Source organism: Arachis stenosperma, chromosome 1, assembly GCF_014773155.1.
Source record: "Arachis stenosperma cultivar V10309 chromosome 1, arast.V10309.gnm1.PFL2, whole genome shotgun sequence".
NCBI lineage: Eukaryota > Viridiplantae > Streptophyta > Magnoliopsida > Fabales > Fabaceae > Arachis > Arachis stenosperma.
Genome location: NC_080377.1, coordinates 123,235,069 through 123,251,323, shown reverse-complemented (window position 1 = coordinate 123,251,323; position 16,255 = coordinate 123,235,069). Strand labels below are relative to the sequence as shown.

The 16,255-nt window shown below is 34.1% G+C and overlaps 2 protein-coding genes across 3 annotated transcripts; one reads left to right on the top strand and one right to left on the bottom strand.

Moving 5' to 3' along the window:
- Positions 1 to 703: 703 nt before the first annotated feature.
- LOC130942724 (uncharacterized) lies at positions 704 to 2,147 on the bottom strand. Its single transcript, XM_057871025.1, has 5 exons — positions 1,883 to 2,147; positions 1,695 to 1,801; positions 1,477 to 1,624; positions 1,193 to 1,387; positions 704 to 1,116 (listed from the first exon to the last, which is right to left on the bottom strand). The coding sequence occupies exons 1-5, from the start codon at positions 2,096 to 2,098 to the stop codon at positions 883 to 885; spliced, it is 900 nt and encodes a 299-aa protein (XP_057727008.1). The 5' UTR covers positions 2,099 to 2,147; the 3' UTR covers positions 704 to 882.
- Positions 2,148 to 10,737: 8,590 nt separating this feature from the next.
- On the top strand, positions 10,738 to 15,110 carry LOC130941580 (putative ubiquitin-like-specific protease 1B). 2 transcript variants are annotated; one of them, XM_057870142.1, is made up of 9 exons: positions 10,738 to 11,648; positions 11,821 to 11,897; positions 11,978 to 12,071; positions 12,182 to 12,280; positions 12,731 to 12,823; positions 12,914 to 13,033; positions 13,142 to 13,245; positions 13,608 to 13,680; positions 14,092 to 15,110. In XM_057870142.1, the coding sequence occupies exons 1-9, from the start codon at positions 11,013 to 11,015 to the stop codon at positions 14,152 to 14,154; spliced, it is 1,359 nt and encodes a 452-aa protein (XP_057726125.1). In that variant the 5' UTR covers positions 10,738 to 11,012; the 3' UTR covers positions 14,155 to 15,110. The 2 variants fall into 2 exon arrangements, with proteins under 2 accessions (XP_057726125.1, XP_057726132.1); XM_057870149.1 differs by lacking the exon at positions 14,092 to 15,110 and having other exon boundaries at positions 13,142 to 13,192; positions 13,608 to 13,681.
- Positions 15,111 to 16,255: the final 1,145 nt, after the last annotated feature.

Here is a 16,255-nt window from a genome sequence, read left to right as displayed (position 1 = left end):
AAATTTCCACTTAGATTGCATGATACCATAGCAGTGATATCCTCTGCATCGTATTTAATACAGTTATGGTAAATTTGAGATCAATTAGCTAAGTTAAGTTTAGCATTTCTGTCTCACATACAGATTCATTAAATTTGTGCGATCAGTACAGGATTTGTAGCATAAGCAGCCAAGATAGAGAACAATGTGTGGCATAATCATACTTAACTTTCCTGTGTCTGCTGCAACGCTGACAAAAGGAGTTCAGCTGTTAGTAATAATATAGTATGTCATAAGATAACATCATTTTTATAACCCGAATGAGTAAATCCGCATTTTAGTCCCACAATTTTCAGAATATAAATTTAGTTTTTGAAAGATTACTAGATTAGCGACATCAAACTGGTCCATAGACTGCACGGTAAAAAATTGTCAGTACATTATTAATTTTGCTCACCAAATTGATTCCATTAGAAACAGCAATTGGTGTTGTGTAGCGTCAAGAGAGTGCTTGTTATTTTGATCTTGGTAGAATTCTTTGATGATCATGGGAATAGGCAAAATGTTATGTTATATATGGAATATCGCCCAGAGTTTTTGTTCCAATTGTATAAATGGAATGAACTCAATGGAAGTAGTCGAAAATTTTTGGAGTAGAAATCGAATTGGAAATCTTTGTATCTCGTTAATGATCAATCTGCTAGTTTCTTTAACATGGCTTTTTTTCATTACGAGAGACGAGCTGTAAAAAGAAAAACAAATTTTTATTTCAACATTCAACAAAACTCCTCCTACTCATGCAGCATCATGAGCCTTAGGAACTTCGCATACAGAACTAAATTTAGGATATCTGCTATATGACTATAAAACTACGTATTAATACACCCAATACCCAATATTGCTTCAAGTACCAACTATCTTAAACATTGAAATAGCGTGAATTGGTGTCAACTTGGATTGGCAGAAGCTCTGCCACACCTCCAGCTTCTGTTCCTTGTCCTTTGTGAGTGCCTCATACATTGAAGTGGCGATACTCCGAGCCGCATCTCTCGCCTCTGGCAATCTATCGTTCAGTAAATCAGCTGCCACTTTAATCAGTTCTGCCAACCAAGATTCATCCATTTCTCCAAGCCCCTCCTGCATCAAATCAAACTCACACCCCTTAGGAACAACGCAAGCAAAAACACCACTGAAAATAAGCAGCAACTTATACCATCTTGGATACGCATTTGGAGAGTGATATGGCAGCCTTGGCCCTGACTCGGAGGTTTGCATGGCTAACATATGCTCCAAGTTTCTGAAAGAGAGGAAGAGGGGTCATGGAGTCCACCATTGAGCCCAGTGCCTTGTCTGCTTCTTCACACACAAACCGTTTATCCTGCGATGCTTTCAGCAGCAGCTGCAGTAGCTGTTGGAAAATCCAATCTCTTAATCAACTGAGTGAAACCAAAACCATGAAACAAGAATGAAAGAAAGAGGAAGTGAGTCCACACACACCATGCCATCAAATGCCTCAGAGGTAGAAGGGTCAAGCAACTTGTCGCCAAAGGCGTTGAAGACATCAGAAGCAGCCATAATACAAGTTTTACACACAGCACTGCGAGGATTTTTCATGGTCTTGGCCACCACCAACACAACTTTTCCCCTGTTCACAACTTCATGTCAGACACAAACAAATTTGAAAAGAGAGGAACCAAAGAGAAGAGATTCCTTACAATAGAGGAAATAGAAGAGACGAATGGAACAACGCAAATCGCCTAACATCATTAAGTGATTCACACACGTTAGTCCAATTCTTAGACTCTAATTCTTCAACCAAGCTCTGCATTTTCAAATAATCAACCCATGGGTGCAGATAACAAAAAGGAGCGAGCTTGAATGAGAAACAGAAACGAGGGCTTACCTTAATCTTGTCTTCAGGGTCCGAAATGGGCACAAGGTTTTCAGAGGAGATATAATCAATGGTGGCATCCCCAGAAGAGGGCAAGGGAACCTTGTTTTGGTCATTCTCGGATAGACATTGTTGGTTCTTGATGGGAACAGAGATTTTGGGTTGTTTTTTGGGTCTGTGTTGTGGTGATGTTGTTGGAAGAGCGTTGTCAATGGGTCTGAGCGGCATGGTCGCGATGATGCAGAGAGAGAAAGAAGAAGAAGTAGTTACGTTGCGAAATTTTGAAGAAGTGCTACAAAATTTTAAAAATGAACACTTCAAAATTTAAATATGCTGTAGCTTTTGTGTAACGGTCACATTTAATATGATTATCACTTTCCATCTTATTAAGCTCTAGCTTTTGGGTAACGGTCACCTTTCCTATGATTACTCTCTTCTTTTTTGAATTTACTGTCATTACTTTCGGGTGTTTGCGGTGCGGTTTGGTTCGGTTTTAAAGAAAAAAGTCATCCGATAGTTTAATTTATGTACGGTGCGATTTGAATTAGATGAATTTTTTTTAGAAACTCGATCCAATCCGATCCGATTACAAGCGGTTTAGATTGGTTTGGATTTACAGTTTTCTAAATAAAAAATTAAATACATATAACAAGTCTCAACATCAAATTTTAAATAATCAACAATGACATAACAAGTCCTAACAATATCTTAAAAAACCAATGATAACATAACAATAGAAATAAAATTATATGTTAATTAAAATAAATAAATAAATAACATTTTGAACATAAAATATTTATTAAATAATAATAATATATGAATAATAGAAAAATGTATAACAAATTAAACAAGTTATAAGTATAATCTTAAATATAATAATAAAATAATAATATTATAGCATATTGTACGATTTGGATTGTATTGGATCGGTTATGAAAATTATGAAAAGTAGATTCGAAATCCGATCCAATCCAGCGGTTTGCAAAAAATATGATCCAATCAAATTCGAATTAGTGCGATTTTAATCATTTTTTGTTTGGATTGGATTAGGTGAGCGGTTTAATTTAGATCGGTTTGGATTTGAACACCCCTACTCAATTGTATACTTGGCTCTCAACGATGGATTTTTTATAGAGAAAGTTTAGGGCCAGCAGATTTTGTGGTTTTTAGTCATCAATTAGCCACCAATGATGTTTTTAATGGTGTGAGATTGCATCTAATGGTGTAGAATCATTCAATTTTCTTTTAATGTGATTAATGTGAAAATAGTTATTATTAATGTGAAAATAGTTATTTTTTGTTGGTATGGTCTTATATAATTAGATGCACATGTAAAATTATTTTAAATTGATAGTATATCAAAATTAAATTTTATAAATATTATTCCAAAATAACTTTTTTTACATTAATCTATTTTAAATGATTGTTAATGCATTAAAACAAAACTCATATATATATATATATATTATATATATATATATATATATATATATATATATATATATATATTACCAAATATAAAAGATTCGAACCCGCAACTTCTTAATTGAGTATGAAGAAACTATGTCGTTTGAGCTATTATTCATTGACAAATTCATATTTATAAGAGATAAAAATATTTATTTTAATGTATATAATTCTGTAATTTTGTGAGAAATTGTGATGCTAATATTAATATTGTACTAGAATTAAATTATTTATTTGTTTATTCATTTTATTAATAATTTTTTCGAAGATTGACCAACTTTTGCAATCAGATATGACTTACCGTGTTTGGATTAGTATTTGTAAATGGATGATAGTACTGGTGACGGGTTAAAATTTGACTAATATCAATGTGATTAATAGTAATTATAATTTTTTTAGCTTAATAATATACTTTTAGTCAAAATTTTTAAATATTATTAACTAATTGTTTGTAAAAAATAGAATAAAATACCTTTTTAAATTAAAAGCAACTCAATATTACTTTTTTTTTAAAGATAAATGTTATTTTATTAATATAAAATAAAAGTGTTTCCATAAGAAAGTACAAAAGAATTGGGTATTTCCATTTATCACCAACTGTGACTGAAAGATTAAGAGCTTAAAGAAGAGTAAAGTAAGAGTAAAGAAAATTAGTAGCATCTATCAGGTATGGCTCACGAGTTCACGCACTAAATTGCTGGGTTCTTTCACTATCTCTGGTGCCGAGTTATTACCTTCTAAAAAACACACCGATTCCTCGCTTTTCAAGTGCTCCAATACAGCGCCACTATGAGGAGGGTCTTTTGTCTACCGTCTAATTGAGCCGCTGCCCAGGATAAGACTCGTTGCCACCAATTGAAAAATGTCTCTTCTTCTCTCATCCATAGGTCAGGGGTTATTAAGTTTAGTCTCCATATTATTGAAGATAGGGGGCATTGGAACAAAGCATGAGAAATTGATTCAGCCTTCAACATGCATCTTGGACAAGTGGCAGGAGTGGATGCGAACCGGCTGTAGACTTGTTGCAACACTGGAAGTTTTTTATGAAGACTTTTCCATAGAAAAATCTTAATTTTATGTGGTAATTTCAACTCCCAAATGCTATTCCAGACTCTATTGTGTATGTTCTGGGGCCTCAATGAAGTAGGAGAATGAAAGAATCCATAAGCAATTTTGTATCTTGACCCAACTTCATATATACCAGATTTTATCCAACACCAATTAACTTCATCCTCCTCCTCTGTTGGTTTGATTGAAAAAATTTTATTGCATATATCAACTGAAAAAGTCGACTCAATCAGATTTCTATTCCAGCTTCTATCAGGATTTAGTAACGCACTAACGTAATACACTTGCAGATCTGGCAGGATTGTGAATGCATTTTGAGGGACATTAAAGGGCAACGGTGGTGGGAGCCAGGGGTCATGGAAGATGCGAACATTAGTGTCAGAGCCTATTTTCCATAACAAGCCTTTTTCGATCACCTTGCGCCCTTCAAGAACACTTTTCCAACCCGACGACGATACGCTTCCTATCTCTGCATGTAGGAAATCTGTTTATCTGAAATATTTAGCTTTGAGCATTCTTGATAGAGTAGAATTAGGGTATTTCATTAGACGCCAACATTGCTTTCCCAATAAAGCCAAATTTTGCGCCCTTAGATCCTTGATCCCCAGCCCGCCATCTTTCTTCGGTCTCGTCATTGTGTCCCATTTAATCCAAACCATTCTTCGTTCTGCACCTTTTTGACCCCACCAAAATTGCGAGAGTATGCTATGAATCTCAGTCAACAGCGTGTCCGGGAGCTTGAAACAAGAGAGTGTATAAATAGGAATCGCCTCCCCCACCGCTCTCAATAGCGTGTGCCTACCACCTGATGACAATAAACTTCTTTTTCAACCCATAATCCTCTTCTAAACTTTATCCTTGATAGCTCCAAAGGTTGCTTTCTTCGATTTTTGAACTATGGAGGGCAGTCCTAGGTATTTGTCTTGTGCTCCGATATGTTCAATATTTAGTGTCTGAGCAATTGCTAGTCTTGTGTTCTGAGGTGTGTTGTGACTGAAAAAGATAGCTGACTTATTCAGATTGACTTTTTGCCCACTGAAACCCTCATAGATCTCTAGCAATTCTAGAATACTTTGGCTTGTATTAGGTGCGCTCTTGCAAAAAAGGATTGAATCATCAGCAAACAAAAGGTGATTAACTGTTTGGCATCTCCGATTAACTTGAACTCCTTGAATTAATCTGTTTTGCTCTGCCTTGTGTAGCAAGAAGGAAAGCCCTTCTGCACAAAAAAGAAAGAGATATGGAGATAGGGGGTCACCCTGTCGGATGCCCCTATTTGGCCTAAAATAGCCAAAAGGTTGACCTTCCACAACGACAGAGTAAGAAACAGTCGTTACCAATTCCTTAGTCCAATTAATTCATTTAGCATCAAAGCCCAGCTTATCCATAATATACCATAAAAAATGCCACTCGACCCTATCATAAGCCTTGCTCATGTCTAGTTTAATAGCCATCTCATGCTCTGCCCCACTTCTCTTATTTTTCAAATAGTGCATACATTCGTGGGCAATTAGGATATTATCTGAAATGAGTCTACCTTTGAGAAACGCACTCTGATTTGGGCTTATAATTTTATTCATAATACCTTGTAATCGATGCACCATAACTTTAGAAATAATTTTATACATAACTGAAGACAAGCTGATCGGTCGTACCTGAGTCATGTCATTGGCATCTGGCACCTTTGGAATCAAACAAATTTGAGTATGATTGAAGCATTTTAGAATTCTGCCACTGTGAAAGAAACTTCTTACTGCCTTAAAAATGTCACCTCCAACTATATCCCAGAAAAAGTGAAAAAACTTAGCTGTAAACCCATCATCACCAGGAGCACTCTGAGCGTGAACACTAAATGTAGCTCTTTTGACCTCGTCCATAGTTACTGGCCTTTGGAGCCTACGGTTCATGGAAGCTGTAACCTTTGGCTCTAAATCCTCTAAGTATGGATTCGGATCAGCCGAACAAGAAGAAGTAAAAATATCGCAAAAGTAGTCTTCAGCTATCTTTGCAATATCCTCCGGTTTCGATGCAATCTCATTGTCCCTCCTCACTAATCTCCAAATTCTGTTCCTTCGCATCCTTGATTGAAATTTCTGGTGAAAGAATCTAGTGTTCTGATCTCCTTTTTTTAGCCACTTGACTCTAGATTTTTCTCGCCAATAGCTCTCTTCTTTCAAATATGCCAGCTCCAACTTCTTCTCCAAACTGGTAACCTCCTCTCCCCCATTGATTCCAGCCACCCGCAGCTCCTCTAGTTTAGCTTGAAGGTCCTCAATTTTTTTTCGAGAGTTTGCTTTGTGAGTTTTCTGCCATTAAACTAGTCTATGTCTACAAACTTTCAACTTTTGGGCCAAGGAGAACATAGCTGAGCCTACAACTTCCATTCCCCACACTTCACTGACAATTCTCTTGACATCCTCTTCTCCACACCAACGTTCCTGGTATTTAAACCGCCTTTTACTATGCCAGGATTGAGGTTCGGTTTCCATCAAAAGTGGAGCATGATCCGAGCCTGACTCTGTGAGCCTGTGCACCAATGCATTCGGAAACTTCAACTTCCATTCCATCCCAACTAAATAGTGGTCAAGCCTCTCCTTCACCAAATCCCCTCCTTGTCTTCGATTTGTCCACGTGAAAGGGTGCCCCACCATTCCAATATCCACTAATTCGTTACTGTCAATAAAATTAGTGAATGTTGCAATGGTGGTTGCTGATTTTTGGCCTCCACCCTCCTTTTTCGCTTGGCTTGTTATAGCATTAAAATTGCCTGCTATTATCACTTTTCCTTCCAGGTGTTGGTTCATTGTTATAAGCTCCTCAAACTGTAAGGATCAAATTTGTTCCGAACAACTCAAATGGACACCAATGAACACCCATATCTCACTGCTTCCGACTTCCTTAATTTCGGCTGCCACAAAGAATTCTCCACTGCTAATAATTTGAACACTGATGCTGTCCTTCCAAGCTAGCACAAGTCCTCCTGCCACTCCTGCCGGGTTAACAATATGCCAGTTTTCGTAGCCGCATACCCGAAGTTTTGCTTCCACCTGTCGAGATTGGTTCTTTGTTTCACTTATAAACACAATCTCGGGGGAGTGGGATTTACAGATCCCTTTTAAGGTGTGAATTGTCAGGGGTCTCCCCAAACCCCGACAATTCCAAACTATAGTTCTCATGGCGCCTTGGGTGCCATTTGTAGGCTGGCACCCTCCACCATCTCTTCAACTGCATTTTCATCCTCTATTCTTGCTTTCTTTATAGATCCTTCAGTATACCACTCATCAACCTTTTTTTGGGTTCACTTTAGTATCTGACTCTGTAGCACCTTGTCTTGCTAACCTTTTCCACTTCCTACCTTTCTCTGTGGTGAGACACTGTCCAATAGCGAATTGCATAAGCTGCCCTTCATCCTCCTTGGTATTGGACTGACCAGCTATGATAACCTCCATGCATTTTGTTCTAGAATTGGCTGATTGAGGTGACTCAGGTGGTGCCCTATTACCAATGTCTTGTGATTTCAAACTTTGTTTCCCTTCTTGCATTGACATCCCTGTAAATTCTTCCAATAAGCAGTTTAAGACCGGTTTTTTCTTACGTTGAGTGGCCTTATTCTGGCTTTGGGTTGAGTTGTTGAATGCTCTTTCTCCTTCAGAGTAGATTCGCGTTCCCACTTGGCTGGCTTTAACCCATTCGCCAATGTCATCCTCTTTTACCATATCACTCTCTGTGTCCTTCAGCAGATCATGGCAGTTTTTCACCTCGTGCCCCAATTTTGCGCAATAGATACAGAACTTTCCAAGTCTCTCATAGCGTAATGCCACTTCTACCTCCTTTTTATTAGGTTCTGCCACTATTAACTGATCTCTCACTTGCCTGGCAGCATCAATATTGATTTTGGTCTTCACAATCCTAGTTTCTCTGCCTCGCATCTGAAATTTACCTACCTCCAACACTGTGCCCAATTTTTCTTCCAATTTACGTCCAACTTCGAGGGTTTTAAACAATTCTGGCAAACCCCAAAATTGAACCCAAACTAGAAAATTGGAAATAATCTCTTCATCACATTTCTGATCTTCCTTCCATCTCTTGACATGGATCACATAATCTTTGAATAGCCATGGAGAACCACGTTCAATACGCAAGACATCCACTTCTTTATTAAAAAAGAATTGGAAGGAATTATCCCTTTTATCACTCACGCTAAATCCTTCCGGATTTCCCCATATAGCCTTTAAAGCATTTCCCATATAGCCTTTAAAAACCGTTACTTAGAATGTCTTCATGTATATATTTATGTAAATCGAATTTACGTATTTTAGTAATAAATTGAATTAATGTGTATCGAATTACATGAAACACTATATTTAAACTATTGCATTTTAGTTTAAATTTTAGAAAATTTATATTTTTACAAACTTATAAATTTAAAATAGAACAATAAAATATTTTTAAAAATTTATTAAAAATCATTTTATTAGTATCTAAATAATTATTACTGGAATTTTCGATGTTGAAAAAATTAATATAAAATATAACCCTCTAAGATGATATAGGAGTTTAAACTTAAACTTTTTTAGTATCAGAAATAAAAGATAATTATACATAATAAAATGTCCAACTATATTTACAGAATATATAAATTGAAAAATAATTAAAATGACCGACTACATTATAAAATTACCAACTATATATATTTATATATTGTTAAATTAATATTTATATCAATATATATATATATATATATATATATATATATAGTTAATTATTTTATAATGTGGTTGATCATTTTAATTATTTTTTAATTTACATATTGTGTACATATAATTGATCATTTATAATGTATAACTATAGATTATTTCTCATTTAAAAAAATTTCAAGTTTTAATAGAATAAATAAATAATTGACTTAAAAATAAATATTTTAAAGTTAACATAAAATAAATAAATAATTGACTTAAAAATAATAAATATCAATAATTTGTACAGATAGTAAATCAAATCATTCAATTTACTGTATATATGTGCTGTGCAGTAGTAAATTGAATCAACTAGATTCGATTTACTTAAATATACTCGCTCTATATAATTTGATATATATTAATTCGATTAATTAAATTCAATAAATTCGATTTACAATTTTACATAAATATATAATAAAGATATTTAAATAATAATTTTTATTTTGGGTGATCAAATAATATTAGGATTTTTTTCAAAAATAAAAAAATCATATTTCTTCAAACACCATTTTTAAACTTTAATTTCCCAGATACGATTTTTTTTATTTAGAGTAAGTTGGTCGTACCCAAGCCAACTCTATAACCTGACCTGGCAAATTCCCTTTAATTTGTTTCAATCCCGCATTTTTAATCCATTATCATCGTATAACCAGCATCAACATGACTTCTTTAAGAATTTTTTTAATTATAAATTAAAAAAATAAGTCATATTTAGCAATGACAACCATTATCATCATGTGCCATATTTAATAAGGATTTTTTAAATTATAAGTCGTATTTTATTTTAAAAAAAATTATTTATAATTAAAAAAATCCTTGAAAAGGCCATGCTTGTTGTCTGTATTTTTGTGTACTCTTATATACTGATGATAATGAATTAAAAATTGGCGATTAAAAAAATTAAAGAGATTTCGCCAAAGTTAAACGAACTCTATAATTTTTATAGAGTTTGCCCGGGTACGACTTATTCTAAAAAATCGTATTTAAGAAATTAAAATTCAAAAATAATATTTAAAAAAATATAAATTTTTTTTATTTATGAAGAAAACCCAATTTCATTAACACGAGTTTTCCCATTTTAAAAAATCCAGCGGCACACAAATATCTATATCCTATAAAATGGACATATTTTAAACACGACACTCACCGACACTCGTTCGACATGCGTGTCTGCTGTTTCCAAGTGTCTTAATAAAAAACAAAAAATTTTTCTCCGAACTAAATCGTAAATATCATCGTATGTCGAGTCTTATTCTTAACATATTTTTGAAATAAATTTAAATATAGTATACATTATTATTTATTAAAATAAAAAATATTTTAAATACTTAATATAATTAAAATAAAATATTAAAAATAACTAAAAAATTTAATTTATATTTTAATATTAATAAAATATCAAAATATCATTATAATTTATTTAAAAAATACTTTATATTTTATATATATGTGTCCATATTATGTAAAATTTTAAAATTTAGATATCGGCACAACATGGAGGACCCAATTTACAAACACATTATGTTTTAGGAACTATTTTTCGCTGTTAATCCATTTGAAAGAGGTTGTATTTTTCTGGTAGTGCCGCGAAAGGCCAAAGCAAAGTGGAAGAAAATGAAAATCACAAAATCGCCAATTCCTCAATTCATTCATATAAAGCCCAAATTCGCTTTTTTGATTCATTTCCTTCTCACTTTAATCTCTAATCATCACCCTTCGCCAACGTGATTCTTCAAAATCATTGCGTTTTGAGTTCATTCGGCTGCGTTTCATCTGCTCTAAGTTCTTTCGCCGAATCCCCAAATTCACATTTCTGAACATGCTTCTTCTTCGGCGAATTCATCGTTTCTGAGCTCTCTGCTGCATCAATGGGTCTCATTAGTAGTAGCAACAACAAACGCCACCAACAGTGCATGAATTTGAATCGCATGTATCCGTCTCCGAATTCCTCAGATTCCCGCACCTTAAAAAGAGCTACGTTCCAATCAACGAGCATGAACTCAACTCCCACTAGTACTGGTTCAAGAGTTTCCCGGTACCCAAATGCAGTGCTACCGTTGCATAGGGAGGTTCACGCTCCTTGCAGATCCAAAAAGTTCGGTCTTTTGAATATTTCAGGAACTCAGAAGGAGATTGGTAAGGGTAGGGGCAATGATGCGTTGCATCACAAGTACCGCGTGTACCAGCAGGCGAAGGATTCTGCACTTGCTTGCATTCGATTATTTGAAAAGCGCAAGGAGGCGGCGAAAGTTGACACTGCTGGTCGCAACAAGGAGGTTTATGTCATAGAAGATGATGACGAAGAAGGACCATCCATGGTGACAGAACAGAGTTTGAAAGGGATGCATGATTTTGATGCTAAGGATGTTGTAGGATTTTTGCAGCAATCAACTCCTTTGGTTTCTGAGTCCATAACTAGTAATTTGAATGTGGTTTATGCTGAGAGGATGCTGGACACTCTATCCTTGAGTCCCGAGCATCCGAAGAAGGAACCACTTGTAGAGGTGAATTTCATTCATTCTTCCATCTTTGTAGATGTTGTTATTTAAGCTATAGTGCTTTTCCCAATTCTGTTAAATTAGAATGAAGTATATCAATGTGTTGACTTTGTTATCAAGGAATAATATGGGGTTTAAAGTGTTTGTGCAATTTACAAAGTGTTGCTATGGATTTCAGCTAGTGTCACTGAAACCTTTTGTTCCTCTTACAAAGGAGGAAGAAGATGAGGTTGCACGTGCCTTTTCTGCTGACAGGTATGCTTTTACAATTTTCTTTGTATGTCAGCAAAATGGTTTTAGCTGTTTCATCTCTCATTGAGGGCTTGCTAATGCAGGAAGAAGGTTTTGGTCACTCATTATAAATCCAACATTGAGATCACAGGCGGAACGTTTCAGTGCCTCAGGCCGGGTGGATGGTTAAATGACAAGGTGATATTATTTGCTTATTGTTTATTCTGAAGAAGAGAAGAATTTGGTATTAAAAAAATATCACAAATTGTTACTCCTCCAATTTAATGATTCTGTACTTTCTTTTGCAGGTCATAGATTTGTACCTGGTACTTCTGAAAGAGAGGGAGAGAAGGAAGGCAAAGAATTCTCTCCAATGTCATTTTTTCAGTACCTTTTTCTACACAAAGGTAACTTGTTTTTAATTATAATGTAACCTAGGTAGTGTTTGCATGCACAAACTCATTCACTTGATAGCTTGTTTTCCAACGATGACAAAACACCTGATTTGAATTATCTTATATTGAAAGGCTAATCGCTGAAGGAAAAGTGTAAATCCTAATTACTATGGATACCCCATTATTCTAAATTTCCTTCTTGTTGTTTGTTCCTGCCCACCCCATTTGGGGGTGAGACAATTTGAATAGCTTCTGATTGGCTACAAGCTCATTTTGTTCCTTCTTGATTGGTGTATAGTATACTAATATTATGGGAAAACACATCCTATCTAGGCCGTAATGAGGGAAACATAAACATCATTCATTTATATTTATATGGTTTATACTCTGTCTATAATTGCTTTGCAATTTAGCCGTATTGGTATGTTGTTAATGCTCTTCATTTTGAATGTCAAGTGGCAGTTGATAAGTGGGAAGAATGGTTATGATTTCAACTCTGTAAGGAGATGGACCATTCAAAAGAAACTGGGATACATCCCCCATGAATGCGATAAAGTAAATTGTGTTGAGCATTTTTTTTTCTTTCTCAAAATCAATTGAATTGCTTTTCATGCTGATCTTTTACTTTTTTGTTGATGTTCCTAGATATTTGTACCTATTCATCGAACGTCTCATTGGTGTTTGGCTGTCATCAATCAAAAAGAGAAAAAATTCCAGTATCTTGACTCTCTGAGAGGAACAGATACCCAAGTGCTGGAAGTGCTGGTAAAATTTTTGGTCTGTCAATTAAATAGGATATTGCAGATAGATGTATATGCCTTTACCTTGCATTACTGCAAAGTTTTTCTAATGTTTATCATTGATGCCCTCCAGGCTAGGTATTTTGTAGATGAAGTAAAGGACAAGACTGGAAAAGACACCGATGTAAGTTCTTGGGAGAAAGAATTTGTCAAAGACCATCCTAAACAATTGAATTGGTGTGTATTATAATCTTTTACTACAGGGATCATAATTTAGTTTGGCGCTTTTTTCTCCTGCTCTTTGAATAATCAGGAAAACTTTTTCCAATAAACAAAAGCAGTACTAACATATATCCTCTGAATAAAGTATGGCACACAAGAATTTCTTTAATGTTGTAACAGTAAAAGCATAAGAATAAACGCAATGAATGTTTTTTATCACCAGTAATTACAAACCTTGTATTTCATTCTTTCATTATCCCTCTACTCTTTGCACACCACGTGCTTTTAAGGGTTTTATTGTAGCTTACGGTATTTACAGCAGTTTTGTTTTTGGGTGAATTATTTTCTGAATTCAATTGTTTTTTTTTTTTGGACAGCTATGATTGTGGGATGTTTATGATCAAATATGCTGATTTCTACAGTAGAAATATGAGATTGTGTTTTGGCCAGGTAAGAAGCAGAGCAGTCTATTCTAGCTTTAAAGTTATGCTTCTATTTTGCATTTATTTTGGATTGTTAAAATTAAATTTCTTTCCCCCCCCCCCCCCCCCCAATCAAATCAATAATCACAGGTGAGCTGTTAATCTGTGGCTGATCAGAAATGCACTCGTAGTGCCAATTGAGACAGTGCTGCTACCAATAATTTTTCATTGCAAAATGTTTCAAGTCTTGTTATTTGCTTGAAATTTCTTATTTTTTAAAAAAAAAAAAAACAAGTGTGGTTTCTGCAGGTTGTGTATGGTGTGAGGAATAACTAATATAATATCAATGATTCCTTGATGGATGCATATTTTAAATAATGTCATCATATGCTTTTATATGGTGTGACTCAGAATTTGGATCCCTCTTGGTCATTTGTAGGGAGACATGCCTTACTTCCGGCTTAGAACAGCTAAGGAAATCTTGAGACTAGAAGCTGACTAAGCTAAGGAGTGATCAATGACCATACTTTTGGGTGCATTTGTGATTTTGGGATATGATTGATGAGATTAATAGCGTCTGCTTAGGAGGACTCACTTTTTGTCAACAGTTTCAGATTGAGGATTGGACTGACCAAGTGACTATCAGGATTCTGGATTCCAACCAGGTATATCCACAATGGTAGTGTATAATCCAGTAAAAATTTGTATTTGTACATACCACGAGAACCGAATCATTAGAAGAGGAGTCTTGTCTTTTTTCTTAAGAGTTATTTTTGTAAGATCCAATCATCCAATCAGACTGATCCTGTCTTCCTAGGCAACTAGTTTGTTTACCATTACCAATTACCATCATTCACTTCTAGGTTTTGACCTCGTCTGTATCCTGTGAAACGATTTCTCAGTTGGGTCAGATTCTCATTCTCACGTCCATCGAATAGAAAGCACTCCTAGCGAGTTAAATCGCAAAGTGGTCTTTGAAATTTGCCACTTGCATCGAAAAAGTCCTCAGGATTCTAATTGCACCACAAAGGTCTTCGAAATTGAAAAAATTGCACGTTAGTTCTACCCCTTTTCTATGGTTACTTGTCAAGCTATGAGTGACTTGGCACATCCTTTCAGGTTGGATTAGACAAAATAATGTTACTTTAGTTTTGACGCTAAATGTTCGATGAAACAATGTCATTTATTCTTAATGAACTACAAACATCTTGTCCCCCAAAAATTATGACAATTAAGGTTAAATGATATTTTGTCAAGCATTTAGAGTCAAAACTAAAGTAATGTTATTTCATTTAGTTCAATATGGAAGAGATACCACAGGTTACTCTATGGTAGGGGATTAATATGGTGCAATTTTTTCAATCTCAAAGATATTTATGATATAGTTGGAATCTCGGAGACCTTTTCGGTGTAAGTAGCCAATCTTAAAGACCATTTTAGGGTTTAACTCTAGGAAATTGGAACTTCACGTTGTGGATTATCCATTAAAAACATACTACTTAAAAGATCGGATTTTTTTCTATTATATAAAAAAAACTTTATTTTCCAAAACAAATTATTGAAACTTTAATTTTCGAGATTTAATTTTTTTTGGTATTTAAATTAAGTTCACTGCATTCCCGACGACCCTTGTTATTTTCATAAGGTTCATCGTACTCTCGGTGAACTTCAAGTGTTATATAAAGTTCACTGCATCTTCCGGCAAACTTCACTTTGAGTTCTCCAAGTATAAAAATCTAGTTTGGTTTAATTTGGATGAGAAGGAAAATTAAGGAGTTGAATATTGCATAGACAATAAACATGATTTCTTTAATATTGTCGGTAGCAATTACAATTGTTATCATCGTTTCTAAGAATATACAGGAACAAACCGTATTTAAAAATGGATTATATTTTTGTACTTTCATATTAGTTTATTTTAAGAATACGCACTTTTAAAAACTCGTAAAAAAATGAAATTATGTGTTCAAATGATTATTTGTTCAATTATAAATGACACATGCATACAGGGAACAATGGTGTAGCAGGGATGATGCTCCCTAAAACAAAACACAAAAAAGAAGCGCTTGTGAAGTTCGTCGAGGGGACGGTAAACTTGCCCCCACAAAAAAAAATTGTATTCTAGCCAAGAATATTTTTTCTGTGAAAATAAAGTTTTTTTATAATTTTATTCTAGAAAAAAAATCCTTAAAGACCTTATGACAAAGATACTTCTTAGACTTCTTAAGCTTGATCTGGTAAAATCTTTTAAAAAAATATAAATAAAAAAATCATGTGCTGATGCTTATCATTTTTAAAAAATATGGATGTTTTTAAAAGTTTCTAAGATAAATTTTTTTAAAGATGACTTGTGTTTATAAAAATTAGACAGTCTAATATAATCTCATATATTAATTAATATCTAAATTTAATTCTTACATTAATGTCTATTATAATATTTTTAAATTTTACAAGCTATTTTATCAAACATATTTGTTGTTTGTGTATATTAAAAGTCATTTTTTTATTTAATTTACCAAAAATAGATGTTATAACTTTTAACAAGTCATCTTTTAAAAGTTAGTTTTTACAAATTATTTTAAAAAGATAAAAAACTTATCAAA